This window comes from Ursus americanus, chromosome 11, assembly GCF_024610735.1.
Source record: "Ursus americanus isolate L20-20 chromosome 11, mUrsAme1.1.p, whole genome shotgun sequence".
NCBI lineage: Eukaryota > Metazoa > Chordata > Mammalia > Carnivora > Ursidae > Ursus > Ursus americanus.
The window spans coordinates 33,822,345-33,841,076 of record NC_142137.1 but is presented as its reverse complement, the minus strand read 5'-3'; the positions used below and the strand labels follow the sequence as shown (position 1 = coordinate 33,841,076).

Sequence of the window (18,732 nt, the reverse complement as noted above, 5' to 3'; positions counted from 1 at the left end):
CCCCTGAAACAAGCCATAAAACTCTCATGTGAGAATACCCTCCACTCATCATCGAACCTAGCATTAAAAATACTCACGTTGAGCTGTTTCTTTAGGTCTTCATTTCCTTATGAAGGCTCCTGTGTCATGTAAAATTTACGTTAAATAAATTTGTGTGTTTCTTCTCTTGTTAATCTGTCTTTTGTGACAGGGGTCCCGGTCAAGAACATAGATAGATAAAGAAAAAAGATACTTTCCCTTCCCTACAAATCATGGCATCTGGCTAGCTGGCCTGAATTTGGAAGCTGAACAAGTAATTCTACCAAGTATAAACTTAGGCCAGAACTTCTAGGAAGTTTGGTTCCATCTTTACAAAGATGGCTGTGGCTGTGACTCCAGCCAAAGACTCCACTTTCACAAGGCTCTCTCCTTTGTCTTCTGTCTCCATGAGGACATTTGTCATTGAGTGTAGGGCCTACCTGGGTAGCATATCAAGATCCTTCATTTAATTACATCCGCAAAGACCGTCTTTCCAAGTAAGTTCTCATTCACAGGTCATGGGTGAATGTATCTTTTGGAGGGGCTCCCATTCTACCCACTACTACACCATTGGTCCCTCAAGCCCAGGCGTCCGTGTGAGCACAGGATGCCCTCTGTTGACATTTATGCTGACCTGAGAACTGCCTGGAGCTCTGGCTGCCGGAGGCTGCTCTTCTCCCTCTTTCCACAGTCCCCACTGCCAGGAACGGCCAGGCAGAGGCAGAGCCCTGGGAGTGGGTAGCTCATCCCGCCTTCGTCCCCAGCGGAGGCTTTTTATTCTCAACTCCCTATGTGGCAAAATAGAAGGGAAAGCTCCTATGTCCTTATTTTCTAAAGGCTCCCATTCCTGTTGTATTTACAGCCTTAAAAATAAACTTCTATTAGCTTTTTATTTCTATAGCTGTTTATTTTAGAGGTTCTCCATATTTATGCACAGGAAGAAATTCTTTCAGTGTCTCAAGCATTTTAGAATTTAATGCCAACCTGCCACTATTATTTTGGTTTCCATTATTTATGAGCCCAATCCCTTTTTGACTTTTAAGCACGGTCTTACCTGGCTCTGTTTCTCCTCCATCCCCAGGTCATATTTTTTCTTTATCTTGGGAGTAACTCTTAAAGAATGAGATCAACTGTAATGTGCACTGACATTCACTCTTTTTTTCCAGAGGAAATTGCATTATCTGATGTCTTAATATGCAATATGAAGTGTTCCTTCAAGTATTCTCTCAAGAAGCCCAAGAGGATGAGGAAATTACAGACAGCTCTTGACTGCAGACCACCCGCGTGCGTTTCCTGATCTCTAGAAGCTGTCAGGGGTGGGCCGAAGAAGGCAAAGGACTCAAAACCCGTATCAGCAAACTCTGCTGCTTGCTAGGCTCTCTGGAAAAATACCTTGCGAGGGAAAGCCTGGAGTTATTGACTAACGTGAAATGTTTAGAGTGGTTTGTGAATTTTTACTCTTTCTGAACAATCCGTGTCCTGTATCTCAGATGACAGTAAGTGAAGCATCACTTTGACATTCTAATTTTGAAAATTCCTGAAGGATCCCAAAGACAGAACATGGGGACATTATGAAGGACAGTTGAAATTATGAACGCTTTGCCCATTATTTATCTGCATGCATCCCTGGTTTTCATGACATTTGTTACTTTTCTTTTTATTCTGGGAGATGATTGTCTCCTGGCATGATGGCAGAGTCTCGGGGTAAAACGGATGAACCACACTGTAATGAAAATGCTTTTCAAAATTTGTATTTTTTGAACTTTTATTAAATATTTTGCAGAATCTTGTTTTCCATGTAAGGGTGTGTTTATTTCATAATGAAAGTCAAGCTGTCAACCCTCCACTGCTTTTCATCAGTGCTGCCGGAAGGTAATCAAATTTGGTTCATAAAACTAGGAAATCTTGTTTCTTTGAGCTTTTTTCTCAAACACTGTCACTTAGGGAAAAGTTTCAGTCCCAGCCTACTGGATCTCAAACCTTCTATGGCAGGACTGTAATAATTGGTCTTTAGCATGAAAGACTGTGTTTCAGTCATTATTATTTTCAGAAAATATACTGTGCTGAATATCAAGACCTTCTGGAAAGAGCTATTAAATAAGGAATTTCATATGATGTTCAGGAAAAACCCTTATTATTTCAATTAAATTTTTTATTTTTAAAAAAGATTTTATTTATTTACTTGACACAAGAGAGAGACAGAGAGAGAGAGGGAGCACAAGCAGGGGGAGCGGCAGGCAGAGGGAGAGGGAGAAGCAGTCTCCCCACTGAGCAGGGAGCCTGATGCCAGCTGGATTCCAGGACCTGGGGATCATGACCTGAGCCGAAGGCAGGTGCCTAACTGACTGAGCCACCCAGGCGCTTCAAATTTTGCATTTTTTATTTGAAAATAAGTTGCAAGTTTGACACTGACAGGGTTCAGAACATGTTACCCCAAAATATGGCACCTTGATATACTGAATATTTTAAGCTGAAAAAGTTTGAGAAGATGTCAGATGCAGTAAGGTCTCTCTGACCTTCACCTGCCCTTCTCCCCTGAAGCAGTTTGCAAGACCCCCCCATGAGAAGTGTCCTCCCTGTACACAGAGGAGAGGAGCAGCCTTTTTTCTCAGATGGAGGGAGAAGAATCCAAATCAACAGGCCTTACTGAATTTCTCCACCTTATTACATTTAGTTATACCCCCTTTGTCCTATCCTATTTCTCCATCACTGTTCACTCTTCATTCAACCTGGCATAAAAACATTCAGGTTTAACCATTTTTTTTTTTTGATTCTTCATTTCTTTATGAAGGCTCCTGTGTCACATAAACTTATATTGAACAACTTTGCATACTTTTCTCCTGTTAACCTTCGTCAGTTTAATTTTCAGACCCAGCCAGGGTCCCCAAGAGAGTCAAGAAAACCTTTTTCTTCCCCTACAATATCAAGGTTAGTTCATGTTTTATTAAACCGAAGCTTAGAGTCCATTGCCACCAGGCCCAAAATAAATAATTTTCTGATTTTTATTTTGGTGTCTAATTTTCTAGCTAAATAATTTATTTAAGAGACAGTGTTCATCATCATTGCTGTTTACTTCATATTTTTTACACAGGAATTTTTATCCTTTCTCTAAAGATTGGTTTTTTTTTTTGTTTTTTTTTTTTTGCCCAGATTTAGACAAATGACCATGAGTCTTCAGGTCCAAAGTTATTCTTACACCTCCCTCCCCCCACACCGCTCCCACTATATATTTATGAAGGGACCGAATATTTTTTTAAAATGCTATTTCTGGTTTTTAAAAAAATGCTTCTTGGTTATTCTATGCCATGCTTTGTTTTTCAAAGATATGCCAGGCAGTACCAGGAGCATAAATGCTGTTCAAATTCTACCTCAAAGAGTCAGAGGCCTCTCAGTGAATTTCTCTTTCTCCTTAATCTGGTCAGAGCCAGTTTCTGTTGCTTCAAACAAAAATAACTACCTAATATTCTTTCCGGTCTCACAGAGCGTCTGCTCTAGTGGGGAATATGGTAATGAAACACCTACATTACGGGTTCTTTCAAACAGCAGGAAGCGCCAAGAAGAAACCGCACAGGGTGAGCCTGGGGTGAGGCTGACCCAAGCAGGCGCTCTGGGGAGGGAGCGTCGGAGCCGAAAGCACCTGACATGCCCCAGAGCTGTGCTCATTGAGGGCCGGCGTGCTCGGCTGAGCGCCCTGGCGGCCTCACTCCGGCTGTGGGAGGAGGACACGCACCTGTGTGGTCAGCGAGTGAGAGGAGGGTAGAAAAAATGCGGTTGTAAACTCGGATCCAGGTCTTGTGGGACTTGAGAACCATGGTAAGGCCCTGGAATGTTATTCTAGTAGCCTTGGGAAGAGACTGGAGAGGTTTGTGCAGGAAATGACAGGATCTGATGTGCATTTTGTGTAGACCTTGCTGTGCAGAGAATGGATCGTAAGGCGACAGGAATGGCAGAGCACTAGATGGCAGTTTCCACAGCTCAGGATAGAGAGGAAGGTGGGTGGGACGGGGTGGCCGAAGCACTGGGCAAGTTGTCAGACTCAGGACACGAGGATGGCAGGACTGGCTGGGGAATTGGACGTGGGTGCTGATGGGGCAGACGATATGGAGCATGAATCTGGGGTGCCTGGCTCAAGTCATCAGGTGACGACTTGATGATGCTGATCTGAAGTGAGGTGGGGAGGCCTGGAGGAGAAGCAGATTGGGGGGAATCATGAGCTCTGCCTTGGACGAGTTAGGGTTTCCGAGGCCCAGTGGAAGTCCAAGAGGAGATGGGGAGCTGGCAGGGAAAGTTCTGGGCTGGAGACACAGTGCGTCATCGGCACGAAGTAGTGTCTAAAGCAGTGATACTGAGTGTAGATTAAGGGAGAGCAGAGCCCTGTGGAGCCCCAGCGTCTACGGCTGCGGAGGAGAAGGATCCCCAGGAGATGACGCCAGGGGGAGTGGCCTGCGAGGCTCAGGAATGCCAGGTGGATGTGGTTCCTTGAACTTTAGGGGAAAGACGTGTTTCTAGAGGGAGGCGTGGGCGGCTGTGCCAAAGGCTGCCGCCAAGGTAAGCAGCGTGCGGACAAAGCCATAATCGTAGCCCGTGGCCCGGGGAAGACGTCTGTGCGGGGAGGGCGCGTGGGGGAAGACTTGCCTCTTGGGCACGTGGAAATGGAGCCTGCTGCAGAAGTCTGGGACGTGGCCCCCACTGCATCTTTCTACTTCCAGAGCAAGTCAGTGTTTCTTCTGTTGGCGGATGGAATTGTTTCTTTCCTTCAGACCATCTGTTGCTGTGGGTACTGTACAGAGGAGAATCTGCTTGTCATTTCCCACAAAGAAGATGAGCTATGAGTGTGGTTGGCATTGATTTCTTATGTTAACTAGTTTAATCATTACAATATAACTGTTTCCCTCTTTGGATACAGAGTCACTTCAGCTCTCTCCCGCATGCTTCTTATCACTTCATTTTGTGGACAGCTCCTCAAAGGTTGTGTCGACGAAATAAATCCTTTCCTGAGGTATCATGAGACATCGTGTACCCTCGTGTATTCTGATGTCCTCGGAGTCAGATACACCTGGGCTTGAATCTTGACCCCATCATCACTTGTGCGTTGGACAAACTTGGCCATTTTATATAATCCATCTATGCCTCCCTTCACTCATCAACGTAACTAAGGTACACTTTAGACTCTACCCCAAAGGACTGTTTTGAAGCTCAAATGAGACAATTGCTACAATGCTCAGTGCCTAGCACACAGTACAATAAATAACTGTTAGCTACATGGAAATCTGGAATAGATGCAAAGAAACTGCTTTGACTCCCCTAAAAATTTGAATGAATATGCTCCAAGATTGGCAACGAGCAAAGACTATCTGAAGGAAGAGATTCTGGGGTCTGACACTCATCACTGAGCTTCATCTTCCCCTTGAAGATTTTACACTAATTACCGCAGTTCCGCATCATCCCCCGAGTGAGGGGAGGGTCTCCATCCACTGCCAAGTGTCAATATCAGAGGACCAGAGCTTGATTTTATAAAGGGAGTAACCGGAGATGCAAATGGAAAAGTTAGGTTTGGCATGTTCCAAGGCTTCATTTGCCCAACTGAAAAGGGCATGCAGTGGAACCAGATCCTAAGCACAGTCCTAGCTGTGTTCAGGAAGGAGAAACATAACCGGACCGTTCTGTTCTCAGGCATTCTTCTCATTCTGAACTACATGTGCTGTGGGAAGCTGGGCAAAATCAATGTCTTTGGTCTTGTTAAGAGTTGGCCTTGGGCTTTAAGAAAAATCTTGAAGACCCGAGTTCACAACTTTGCTGGAGATTGACAGGTGGAATAAGATGTTCTAGTGATGAGCATGAAGAGAACTAAATCCCTTTAAGGTAAAAATAGACAAAGCTAACAGATGAAGTTGCAAAGGAGTAGAGGTGGAAGAATTTTTGAATTTCCTTCCCTGGAGAAAATTGTCATCTAGTGTACATAACCCAAATAGAGCTTAATCTGGAAGCCAGTAACTGGATGATGGTCTCAAATTCTCACATGAAGGTGGATTTTAGCATCTGCTACAGTAAATCAAATAGGAGCATTATCAGGAATACCCACGGCTAATACAAGGTGCCCTGGATAATGTCACCTGACTTGGATTCTCTTCTCACATCTTGACTTTGCCTCTGTGTGGGTACATAGCTTTGCCAGCACATGTCTTACCACGTTGGCTGAACATGTGAGCTGAACTGAGTCAGGACTCTCGTCTACACCTGTCCCTTTGCTGTAAGTGGGTCAGTCAAGGGCAGAACCTGGTTGGTGCAGAACATCTGACTGTAACCAAAACTTCTCTTTGGTTTGATTTGGGGCCTTAACTTTAATGCCTTATTTTCCAGATTGTCATCTCTAAAATTAACACTTTTACTTATTAGTCTGTTCCAAGGATAAAGCATATAAGAAAAAAGAAAAGCTTTTGGCTCATTATCATCAGGATAGCAGTAATTTGCTATATAATATTATCTCCACATTATTCTACTGGTCATAACTTCTCCTCAAGAATGTTTCTTTGGATAAATGGAAGAATGATGTAAAATTTTTTTTTGCAACTATGCACATAAAAATGCAAGAGAAAGAAAAGTTAAATAAGTTAATTAGCCCCACTGAAGAAAATTGGCTTATTCTGTAGGGTGGATGGCATGAACCAGCTTCACCAGCAGGAAGACATTTCACAGTGTTTCGCTAATGTAGGAATCTTGAAGTATAGTGTTGACAGGTAAAGATGTTGGAAAATATAATGATTTTTAATTTTTTTAAAAACCATGATTTGATTTTAAAGTAACTGTTATTTAGGACCCAGAGTGTTTTAATAAATATGCAGTGTAATATTAAAAAATCTCATTCTATTCTTTTTTTAAAACAAATGTGCATACAGCCTAGAGACAGCCTCTGAGGTATGATCATTCATGCTCCTCTTAAATGGTTTTAAAAACAAAAGACCAAATATAGTTAAGTTATATAGAAAAAAATTTCTTTTTCCTGAAATGCTCCAAGGAGCAGTCATCAAGAATGAGCTCATGAAGTAGAAAAACCAAGCCAAGAAGATGGCAGCAAATGTGGAATGGTGCCGTGAAGCTGGGTCAATCATTTCAGGAGAAGCGGACAGAAATAATGTAATTCCCAAAAGCAGATGCTGGTACCTTCTCAGTAGAAACAGATGGGACTTACACTGTACCCTATAGAAGATATTCTACTTTTTCATGAAAATGTCATTAATAGCATGGCACTGGCACATAAGAGTCTGCTTCTTTACAATGTCAAGAATCAGGGGGCGCCTGGCTGGCTCAGTCAGTAGAGTATATGACTCTTGATCTCAGGGTCGTGAGTTCGAGCCCTACACTGGGCATAGAGATTACTTTCAAAAAATTAAAAAAAAAAAGAATCAAGAAAAGAGGACTGTATTACAAACAGAAGCAATACATTCAACCAACTACGAGAGGAATAGTAGAAGGGCGCTTTCACCCAAACCCCTGGTAACTCCGGAGTAGGAGCTGATGTCCCCATGGAGCCCCCAGGGCTCTGAGAGACTGGTTCCAGCATGAAAGCAACATGCGCTCTCAGGGAAGGCAGGGGCAACTTTCGCTTCTAAAATTTCAAGGTTCTATTATCATGTTCTCTTGTTTGATGACTTTCATTTTCCCACATCCTTGCCTCGCGAGGGCCACTCAACTGACTGGTTTGTGTTGCTGCAGCAGTCAGGAAGAACGTCGGGCTCCTTCACTTTAGAGTCAAGTCTGGTCTTCTTTCAAGGGCAGGTGACTTGTTTCTCAAGGGCAATAGCTTTCCTAGTGACACTAATCTGCCATAGGTCATAGGAGAACATAGGAGTGACAGCTAGTGAGTGTCTGGAGGTGAGATGTGTCCCCATAGCAGCAGTGAGCTCTCAACCCTAGGACAGCACTTCCGGATGGACCGTCGCAGCTTTTAGGAGCCTGTCTGGTTTTGGGAATCTCGTGGGCAATGCCCATCCCAAAGACTCCTCTTACACTTGAATTTTGAGTAGGAGCAGCAGAGGGACAACTTCCCATCTGCACATTTGCCTTAACAGATTCACCACGGAAGGGCAAAGGCAATTTACCTTGGGCACCTGCCCTTTCCCTTTTCTCTTCGGGATTGCACTTACAGTGTTGGGTGGAAATAGAGATCCTTTTAAGGACCAGACTGCTTGAGCCCTGAATGGGAAGGATCTGCATTAGGTCTGTGACTCTGGTTGCCAGAGATCCCAGAGCAGCCTCTTTAACTGGGGACTCGTACTCCGCGGTGCAATCCGCAGAATTCTGCCAGCGGTGCACAAGGCTGCATAGCTTCTCCAGGCTAAAACATCTTTGCTTCAACTAAACCATCCCCACACATGTCAGAAAATGACTTGAGATTTTGAACAAAATGACTTCCAATATTCCTTCCAGGTCTCCTATTCTGCATCTAAGCTTTTGACTAAAATGAAAAGGAACTCCATTGTTGTTTGGAAGTCATGATTATGAGTTGAAAGCTAAATGCCAAGTCAAGTCTCAGCCTTCAACTGTGACACCAGACTCCCCCACATTAAGTTGTCCTCTATCCCTGACAATTCTCCCTTTAATTAAAACGCAGCCTGATAGGCAGAATCTTGGGGCGCATAAAGCAGTTATGTGATTCACTCAACCATTTGTATGCATGTGTGACCTATTTAGCTTTTAAAATCCTATTTAATGCCAAAAACTACATTAAAGAATTCAAACAAAAGCTCACAGGGAGTCCCATAATGAGACTGTTTTGATTATTCCAGTGATTAGCCCATTTCCTTTCTCTTTGGTAATTTCATTTAGAAAAGTAGTCATTTTAAGAACAAGTAGATTTTCTTTATTGCTTTTCTAGTTTGCTGTGAAGTTGGCAAGTGGCCAACCATCTGTGAAACTGCAATTATTACTATTACTTAAAATTTATCAAACCTCTTCGGGTGCTATGGAAATAATTCTCCTTAGTCTACCAAGACAAGGCCAAGAAAGGCATGAACGAGACCCAACCTTGCTAAAACACGACAGAAGTAACTTTTGGGAACGCCGTTGGAGAACATGTTGGTGCAGGATTGCTGACGGGTTCTGAGCCACTGCGGCCAGGCATCGGTTCTTCTCTGCCTCTTCCTCCCACGAGGAGGATGCGTCCATTCAGGCGTGCATTTATTCGTCACTGAGCACTTCTTGAAATGTATGGGTGTGTCAGCTTCTAATGTAATTTGCTTCTGAATAATTCTAGCAGTACTGCCTCCTTTAGTCTCGTGTGTTGCCCTCCGGGAGTGAGAATCCAGGAACAGCCTCGCCATCCCGCGCAGGTGGTAGGTTTCACACTGCTGGTCTACCTCAGACAGCGACATCTAGTGGCAAGAAGTCATGGCTATCCACCGGGCGGCCAGCTTCTCCCCTCCCTCTTAAGGCCAGGGTGAACGCACAGGTCGGCCTGGGACAGACAGGGTCCACACCTACTGTCCAAGCATAATTTTTAATAGTTTCTGCTTTCACTCTTTTTTTGTTTTTTTTAAAGATTTTATTTATTTATTCAACAGAGATAGAGACAGCCAGCGAGAGAGGGAACACAAGCAGGGGGAGTGGGAGAGGAAGAAGCAGGCTCATAGCAGAGGAGCCTGATGTGGGGCTCAATCCCATAACGCCGAGATCACGCCCTGAGCCGAAGGCAGACGCTTAACCGCTGTGCCACCCAGGCGCCCCTGCTTTCACTCTTGAAAGCGCTAACAGATTGGATAATGAATTACACAGCCCACTTAATGCCTTATCGTAGCTTTCCCTAGTAGGTGACTGAACACATGACTGAGGTAATATGTTCAGGAAGATTGCTCCCCATCGTGTAAAGTAATATTTATCTTTACCTATCCTGAAATTATCCTTCAAGCATTATGGGATTGTTTCCAGCTCTAATGCTGAGGCCGGGTGAACAAGCTCATTTGATAGATTTTAGTCTTACCCACACCAGGCCTTTGTCTATCCAGATGGAAGCCCCTAATTTTCATCTCTTCCCAGAGACCTGCTCCCTCTGATCATTAGTTTTCCCTGTTAATCAGGCTGCAGTGGTGTTTGGACGCAACCCGTCTGGCTGTCTGCGAAGTGGCACACAATGGCTAGTCCTTTCAGGCACGGATGTAAGGCCATCTGGGAGGTGTGGGATTTCCCAGCTGTATTGTAATTTTTTTGAATTAAACGTCTTCGACCACATAGAGAATAAAGGGCAGAGACACTGCCGAGGTGGCCCATAGCTATTCCTCTGTTTATGCTTGCAGAAAGAAAAAAGACAGAAAAAGGAAAAAATTTTTAAAAAAGGAAGAAAGGAAGCAAAAAGAAAGATCAGTATTCATAATTAAGAAGAGGTGTTATCAGTTCAAAAGCACTATTTGCAAGTAAAAAAGGAACCTCACTTTGTTGCTTTTTTATCCCAGGGCCAACCTGAAGGGGTAAACATTTCAGGGTTTATAAAAAAAAACAACAACTCCCGAGAGGGGTGCATTTGAGTGAACCAGTGATTTATTCCTTTCCAAGAACAGGAATTTTATAGTACTCAAAAGTACTCAAGTAGCAGAAGAAGAAAAGGGAACATTTTGTAATAGAAATCTTACTCTTATATTTTCTATTTTGAGTTTAGAAGTTCGAGTCCATTAAAAAAAAAAAAGCTGTACAAGTGTCTTCCCTGTGCAAGATGTTCTCTAGGCCTGAAAATGGATCTGGCTTCAGATCCTGTTATTTCGACATGACTATTTGTTTTCCTATGGAACATTGAGACAATATAATAAATTACAGCTCTCTTGCTGAATTTTATTTGTCTTTTTTTCTTCACGCTAATAGTCACAAAAATCTTTCAAGTGCTGCCTTATCTTACCTTTGCAAGAACTTCCAAGCATGTAGGAAACTGAGTTCTTTCCCTTAAGAAAATTAGAATTCACTGGGGAGACTGAGTAAACATGTCGTAGGCATTTATTGTGTTTACTCTTTGGACTCCAATTATTTGGAATTGCTGAACACTTGGACGTAGCCTGGGTTGAAGTTCAAATATATTTCATTTTTGATGAAAGAACCTCCTAAACAAAGCAAACAACGCATTAGAGAAATTTTTATATTTTTTTCAAGGAAAAAACTTTTTTAAGCTGAGTCACATTTTTTAAACAAATTCTTAAGTGTTCCGTACAGAGGGTTGTATTTATAAAGGTAGATCATAAAGGATCTCAACTTCCAATACTCTATAAAGGATCAATGTGCTCCTATTCCTATTCTCCTGAAAAAAAAAATGGGTGTTCTTCAAATTTATAACTCAGGTACACAGTCTTTACAGCTGGTTTACACTTTGAGGTCCGCTTGTGAACGCGCATGACAGGAACACGTGAATTTATAGACATCGTCTTGAAGTACTGAAGGGGTTGCTGGTGGCTGCAGTCAGCGGGGTAAGGACGATGACAAGATACTGTGTCGGTGCAGAGCAGAAACACAAAACCGTCCTGCTTAATAAACATCGTGTTCTGGAAGAGCATGTGTCTTTTAAGTCTGGCATTGTGCCAAGGGCAGAACTTTCTCCTTTGTAAGACACCATTTCTTGGGGGAAAATTTGTACTGTTCTACATGTGTTTTAAACGCGGGCTTGGAGACTGGAGCCCGGCAGCCTTCTTAAGGGTTCAGTCAAATAATTAATTTTGCAAATTACAAACGTGCTCAATCTGGCTTTTCAAAGCTACAGCTCTGAGACCAGCTTGCCCTTCCTAATTTGGAAACATTTTCTTTCTGGTTTTTATTTTGACATGGACCCTGCTATCTACTTTCATGGCTATTTCCAGCATCCCATGAGAGCTCCTTCCAGGGTCGTCATAGTGCAGACAAACACTCAAGAAAACCACGAACTCGGTGCTTTCATAAAGCATTTATTTTTATTTGAAAACATTATACAGGCATTACATTGCCACAGCCAGTCCATAGGGGAGCATGCAAATATCAAAAATGGAAAGTTTGTTCAACTTATCGGTGTAAATCTCCTTTTTGGTTCATATTTTCCACTTGCGGTGCCTGGATTAGTGTGCTTTATTATGTGGCTTGACAATAGAATCCTACCCATGGGGTAAAATCTGTCCTGGTAGCTAGCTGGGGACTACTAAGTGGTTATAACTCAAAAACAAACCCCAAACAAACAATACTATACGCTTGTCAAAAGGTTAATAGCACAAGTTAGCAATATCTAAACTAAACATTGAAACATTTTCATGGGACACAGTGGTGCAAATTTTTCCGTTGCTTGGTCTCCCTGGTCGTGTATTTCAGAGTCTGGCGCCGGTGGGAAGGTGACCAAGGCAGGCACTGCTCCCGCTGCCGGTTTTCAGGGAGGAAGTGAGAAGCAGCAGGGCTCGCTAGCTGGGTGAGGGGCGCTGTGGTTTGCTTACCCAATCAAATTCTATACAAATTGCTAAAGTCTTACTTGTGGAGGAGAGAGGAGTGGTGGGGTGGAGGTTGGGGGCGGGGAGGGGGGTGAAAAGCGGAACTTTTTGCTGGTGTCTACTGAGGCTGTGAAATTTCAGAAATGAAAACGGCTAGAGTTAATGTCCTACTCCCACTTCCCACCCTGCTCCCGAAGGACCAGTGTTTTTACACAGAGAAGAGTTTGTTCTTTGCTATTTTCTTTTTTGTCCGAAGGGTCAGTCTGGAACTCTGATCTCAGATGGTGCGATATGTTATCAGCCTTTCTAACTGGAGACGAACCAACACAGGAAGTACCCCAGTGACATGAAAGTCTTCTGCACAAGGACACTGGATGGTAAAGGGTAGACAGTGAGTTCACCTTTACATTCACACTTGGTTTCCATACAATGGAGTCAATTAAAATATCCTAGAAAATAATGCAGATGGCTACTTTTAGCCATCCGTTGATTGCAAACCTTTTTGAAATTTAAATTTTAAAAAACTTCCCAGTCCGCTGAGTTGGCTTGGAATAGCTTCATCCACTTATTTCTCATAAGACTTTACTAAGTGTCTACAAATTAGTGTCATAAAAATGAATAAAAAAGACTAAAACATTTGGCTTTAAAATAAATACTAAAAATGCAATGAATCAAGCAAATTATGCCAACCGAAGGAATGTAAACACAAAAATAAAACCACAGTCTTTAAAGGTCTTCAGATCTGAATGGACAAAATATGCAGAGAAAGGTATTTAATCGGTTTAAAAGGTAGCAGAAAGCAGACACTGGCAAGTTGTTTCGGCATTTTTTTTTCTCCTAAAATAAAACATATTTCTGAGGGGGCCGAACAGAGATGACCATAAACTCTGCATATCCGAGGAGATAATTTTTTCCCCCATCTCCAGGGGCAGGACTGCACCCCCTGGGCAGAAGGCAGGCCCAGGGGCCACCTGGTTCGGACCATCCTGCATGGGACGCGTTCACCTGCCCAGGATTTAGGCCTTGTGCAGGCGCTATGGGAATCCTGACCGGGCCGAGGTCTGTCCGACTTTACACGGGCCCCTCTGGTGTTTTGCTTTGCTTGCTTGAGATGTGTTGATCCGAATTGCCCAGTTTCATAAGCATTTATTTTTCCTTTACAAACCCTGTACTCCCTCTTGGGTCTTTTTGCACAGTATTGAAGCCAGCCAAACTTAAAGACTATTTCACATACTGACACAGAAAACCTATTCCAAATTGTAGAGGTCTGTGGCGTTTCTTGATTTTGTGTGTGTGTGTGTGTTTGAAAAAAAGAGTGACTTTAAGGGCAAAAAATTAGACTAGCGACATATCCGTCAAAGCCTTATCAGGACGCCGCAATGTTCTCCGTATCCCGAAGAATATGGTGTTGATATATTCTGCTATTGAAGGGACGCCAAATATGACCAAAATGCCACACTTTTTCATTCCCGACATGTGTATCACTACCGAGCGGTCACATCCATCGAGCCATTGTGAGAGACCGCTCCACATTAGCACCTTGACTTTGCTGGGAGGCCGCACAGCCGATGACACGCCCACAAGGAGGGTGATGGCCATGCTGGTGTATCTTAAAAACAGTGTCACACAATTTAAGAGGGCAGAGGGCCATGGCTTTTTCCAATGACTTGAATAATTTCCATAGTATCACTAAAGAAATCTAGGAATTAAAGGTAAAACCAAATAAATTTTTGGAAGAGAGGGTCTAGGGAGGGGCAGAGAGATTTAATATAGATATATATCTGTATTACCCTAAACACACATGATACTATTTGGGGGTTTCCTATAAGCCACAGAAATGAAACATTCCTGATCCTGTTATTACAGGGACTTCATCAGCAGAATCCCCTGCTACAACAGGAAGGCAACGGCCTGGAGTAATCAGAGATTGAGATATAAAAGGCTCAAGTGTTTGTTTTAGATCTATTCCTAGAATAGAGAATGACATGGTCAGTTGCCCCTCCCCACAAGGGTCACAGCACAAGATACTTATTGAGTAGGCAATCCAACAGGTAACAGCGGAAACCGTCAGCCACCAGGTCCCTAGGCTACGGAAACTTCTCAGGGGTGGAGCTCCTGGGGCGTGCAGCACTCATACAGACTGTGCAAAAAAATAAAGTATGATTCTTAAAAAGTGACTTGCCATAGAAAAGTGGGATTTATGTTCACTACATGTGGGTCTGGCGATAGTTCTTGTCAGGAGTACAAAACATCCTCCTGAAAGTTAGTGTAATACCAGTAACATAATAATACAAATAATAATCATACTTGCTTTTAATTCAAAAGTTTTCACAGTAATGAATGCAGGCGGGTGTGACCAGGATACACACTAGCTAGTAGGCGTCTCTCTACGTCAGGTGGGTTGGAGCCCGTGTCTCCAGGGATGTTAGCGGGTGCCTTTTACAGGCTTTCGGATCTGCTACCTTGCCGTCCCCCCGCATACACCACACCTAATAAATACCTTTCTCTATGTACAATACAGAGATGAAGGGCGGACAACGTGGCCACAGAGGCGACTTCAGTGGGCAGGGAGGGCCTCAGCCTAGGCCACACGGACGTGGGGCTCCTCCTCGGTCTCCTGGCCCAGGCTGGTGTAGGTGACCGAAGGCTCCACCTGGGCCGTGGCCGGTAAGTCCACGACGGGCCCTGAAGGGTTGCGGAACTGCTTGTACACTCGGGGGTCCTGGGCGATGTATGTGGAGGTGGAGGAGTAGAGCACCAGCCCGATGAGGATGGTGAAGAAAGACAGCAGATAAAGCCCTGAAAACTGAAGCACAGGACAGCAAAGTCATTTAGCGGTCAGTGCAGAGCGGCTCCCACGAGAACGGGGCCCCGCGGGACCAGCCTTTCCCCACGGAGCAGGTGGCTGGATGGGGCGGCCAGCGCTCCGAATGGGAAGTGAATGTTCTCTTCCCAAACTGCCTCGGTCTTATTGATTCTCTTCATCTGTTTTCTCGGCTCTGTGGTGAACACAGAAGAACGCTTAGCTAATTGTCCCGAAAGGGCCGGTCGGAGTCCCTGACGTGGGAGGGCTAGTCAAGCACAAATGAAAATACATCAAGTTAAAAGCAAAACCAAACCAAACCAAACCTCCGATATCACTCAACAAAGAGTGGGTTGTTTGTGGCTTCATTAAACCTGGAAGAAATATAGATGTTCCGTTTAAGGTTGTAATGAAGTCATAAACACAGAAGCCCTCCCCGACACAGCTGCCTTGGGCCCTCTCGTTGTGCCTTAATCCCATTCAGACACTATTTGTGTTCCCCGTAGGAACTCTTACCGACTTTTGTGACTGTCTTTGCAAGAATAGATTATCCTCGGATCGAAAAAAAGAAAAGTGTAACATTCCATTCTTGCTCCACTAATCTGGAAACAACCAAACAGCTGTGTATGTAGCATCCTGCTTCCTAAAGTATTTGCTTGACGATTAATAGAGATTTGGGGGCGGGGGAATATGGGTTTATACAAGTGCCCGAGAGTTTATGTATGTTTTTGAAAAACTACAACTTCTGGACCTTCCTGAGTAGTTACACTGGAAGTCGTTCCTCGAGGAATTACCCGGGGGAGGGGGGGAGTAAGATAACAATACAAGTGTTGCCATTTCTATTTCATTCATTCGTTTATTCATTCGTTTAGTCATTCAACTAACAGTTCCTTGTATGCCCTTCTAGAGCAAACATGGAATGAAATACTGGGGACAGAGAAATGAGAACAAGGGCTAAATCATCTCGGTGGACAGACAGAGGTACAGGTAGACAAAATACAGTGCACTTGTGAATGCCAAATCTCATTTTAGGCAACAGCTGTTGTCCCAGTCTCGACCACCTGCTGCATCCATGGGCAAACAGAAGACCAATTTGATTGGCTTTTCCTACTTCATTTTTCACGCTCATACTCTAACAGAACTAAAAACTGCTAAAAAGACAAAAATTAATTGGAAGCTGGAAGAAGAACAGGAAGAGGATCCAGAGAGTCTATAGAGTCAGTTGCAAGGCTAGAACAGTTCCAAGACGGCCACAGCAGAAAAGACATCCCCGAGGTGAAGAGCTCCTGCCACAGTGGTGTTTTTTCCTTTTTCTTTCTTCTTTTCCTCCTCCCCCTCCTCCCCTTCTCCGCCTTCTCCTCCTGCTACTCTCTCCCTCCGTCCCTCCACCCCCTCCATCTCTCTCTTCAGCAGCAGCAAGGTAGCTAAGACTAAAGACCATTTTCTGATTTTCTTTCCAGATCATTCCTCACCCTGTCTTTCAATTCCTTTCTTCTTCATACTCAAACCATGTGATAGTCCTTCCCCAGGTGGATTTATGGACTAGATTCAGCTTGCAACAGCTTCACTTGAATAACTTGAAACAACCAATTCAGTTTTTCCCAATGAAAAGAAGCGTGCTTTATTCTTTGATTCATGAATTTGTTGGTAAAATGAAATGGGAGGAAAAGAAGACCATTCAGAACTGTTGCAGGTGATCTCAGAAAACCGATTTACCTCTACACTTGCTTCCTGAAATTCTACACTGGAGAGCTGCAGTCTTTACCTGGAACTCTGGTGAAGGAGATGGGTTTGTTCCCCACACTATAATCATTTCAAATATTCTGTTAACGCCTTTCATTTTCAAACTCCATGGACATGTCCCTCGTCTCAGGTGAAGAGCCTCGCCCATCTCAGGTGTGAGCTGGTCTCTGCTGCAGCAGCTGGAAGTGGGGAGATTCCGAACTGCCCTCTAACCGGACGCTGGATTCAAATCTTAGCTCCCCCGCTTTCGAGCTGTCATTTTGGACAACTATGCTAACCTCCTCAGGTCCAAGTTTCCTTATCAGTAAAGTGAGGCTAATAATTGTTACATATATATAGGTAGCTATACCAAGACAGGCTGTAAAGATTAGACTTGACAAAGCATGTATCCAATGTTATCCAATGCCTACCTTGAAAAAAGCATCCAATTCATATGACCTTTTTTGTCATGATTACCGTTTTGTCGTTACTGTCCATAGCATTATCTTATAATGAGTCGCTCATATATATATATATATATATAACATATATATATAACATATATATAACATATATATATAACATATATATAACATATATATATAACATATATATAACATATATATATAACATATATATATAACATATATATATAACATATATATATAACATATATATATAACATATATATATAACATATATATATAACATATATATATATATAAAACACTCTTATGTAATCACTGATTAAATTGTCATTCTCCCTTAACTACGGGACTGTGTCTTTCTTGACCAGTGTCAAGTGCAGAACCTGGCATAGTGTCAACATCTACTAAGTGTTCTTTGTATTTTGAATAAATGAATGAATTTAATTATGTAGAAGTTTCAGATTAAAGAAACAGACAGTAAATAGTCAGCCTGTACTTGGGTGTACTTCAAATTTTTTATTAGCTTTAAACTCGAAAACCCAGTGTCATTTCTCATACATACAACGGCAAACAAAAACTCGTTGAAAGGGAAGTCAGAGTATTGACCCTTGATCATTAGCTTCAAAAGTCATCTTCAAACCTGGGGTCAGTCAGAGGAGAATGACAAGACAGCAATATGGGAGGGGCAATGCAAGAGTCTGGGTCGAGGAGGGGGGCTGCTGATCAGTGGACTGGCACAGGACGTTACATCAACTCAGGATGGATAGGACTTGGCCACGTAGAGGGAGGGACAGGAAAGGGTCTCATGCGGGGTATCCTGCAAGAAGGATGTGAATTCCTCTCAATTTCTGGTTTCGGTTCCCATAGTTCGACTTGATGAAGATGACAAATATTTTAAAATTCATCTTTGTAAAGCTAATCCCTCTGCCATTGTATGAGCAAATACCCGAATCATCCCTTTTTTTGGACATGGAAGCATCAGGTTGAATGATACATGCACTACCCAGTGTTCTCCTGGGACACAGCTTTAGAATGAGAGCATAGTTTACTTCCAACGCATTTCCGTTTAGTTCATGCAGAATTCATTCCAACATTGTTCAAAATATAGATAGCATGGGATTTTATATGACAGAGGCAACTTGGAAGTCACCCAAGAGTTTTTATTCATAGATGGTAGACAAAGTCTTATGTAGCATGCAAGCCCCAAAAGGGACAGAAAGACATGCATTATGATTAATCTGGATAAATAGTGAACACTAGAAATAACGACAGAGGGGCGCCTGGGTGGCACAGAGGTTAAGCGTCTGCCTTCGGCTCAGGGCATGATCCCGGCATTGTGGGA

At 43.1% G+C, this 18,732-nt stretch overlaps 1 protein-coding gene and 1 long non-coding RNA gene across 4 annotated transcripts in view; one reads left to right on the top strand and one right to left on the bottom strand.

Annotated features, from left to right (window-relative positions):
- The window catches only part of LOC123792927 (uncharacterized), a 39,534-nt gene extending 37,731 nt beyond the window's left edge, over positions 1-1,803 (top strand). For both annotated transcript variants that reach the window (XR_015726009.1, XR_006779810.2), the window contains exon 3: positions 1,185-1,803. This is a non-coding gene — a long non-coding RNA (uncharacterized LOC123792927). The remainder of the gene's footprint in view (positions 1-1,184) is intronic.
- A 10,114-nt stretch (positions 1,804-11,917) lies between these two features.
- Positions 11,918-18,732, bottom strand: part of SLC35F1 (solute carrier family 35 member F1) — a 382,446-nt gene continuing 375,631 nt past the window's right edge. The window contains exons 8-9 of one of the 2 annotated variants that reach the window (XR_015726093.1): positions 14,938-15,243; positions 11,918-14,577 (exon numbers count right to left, since the gene is read on the bottom strand). Coding sequence is in view for 1 of the 2 variants with exons in the window: in XM_087865420.1 (XP_087721546.1) it covers positions 15,019-15,243 (225 nt within the window). In the remaining variant the exon portion in view is untranslated. Of the gene's footprint in view, positions 15,244-18,732 lie in introns of both variants that reach the window. The other variant, XM_087865420.1, reaches the window with a different exon arrangement.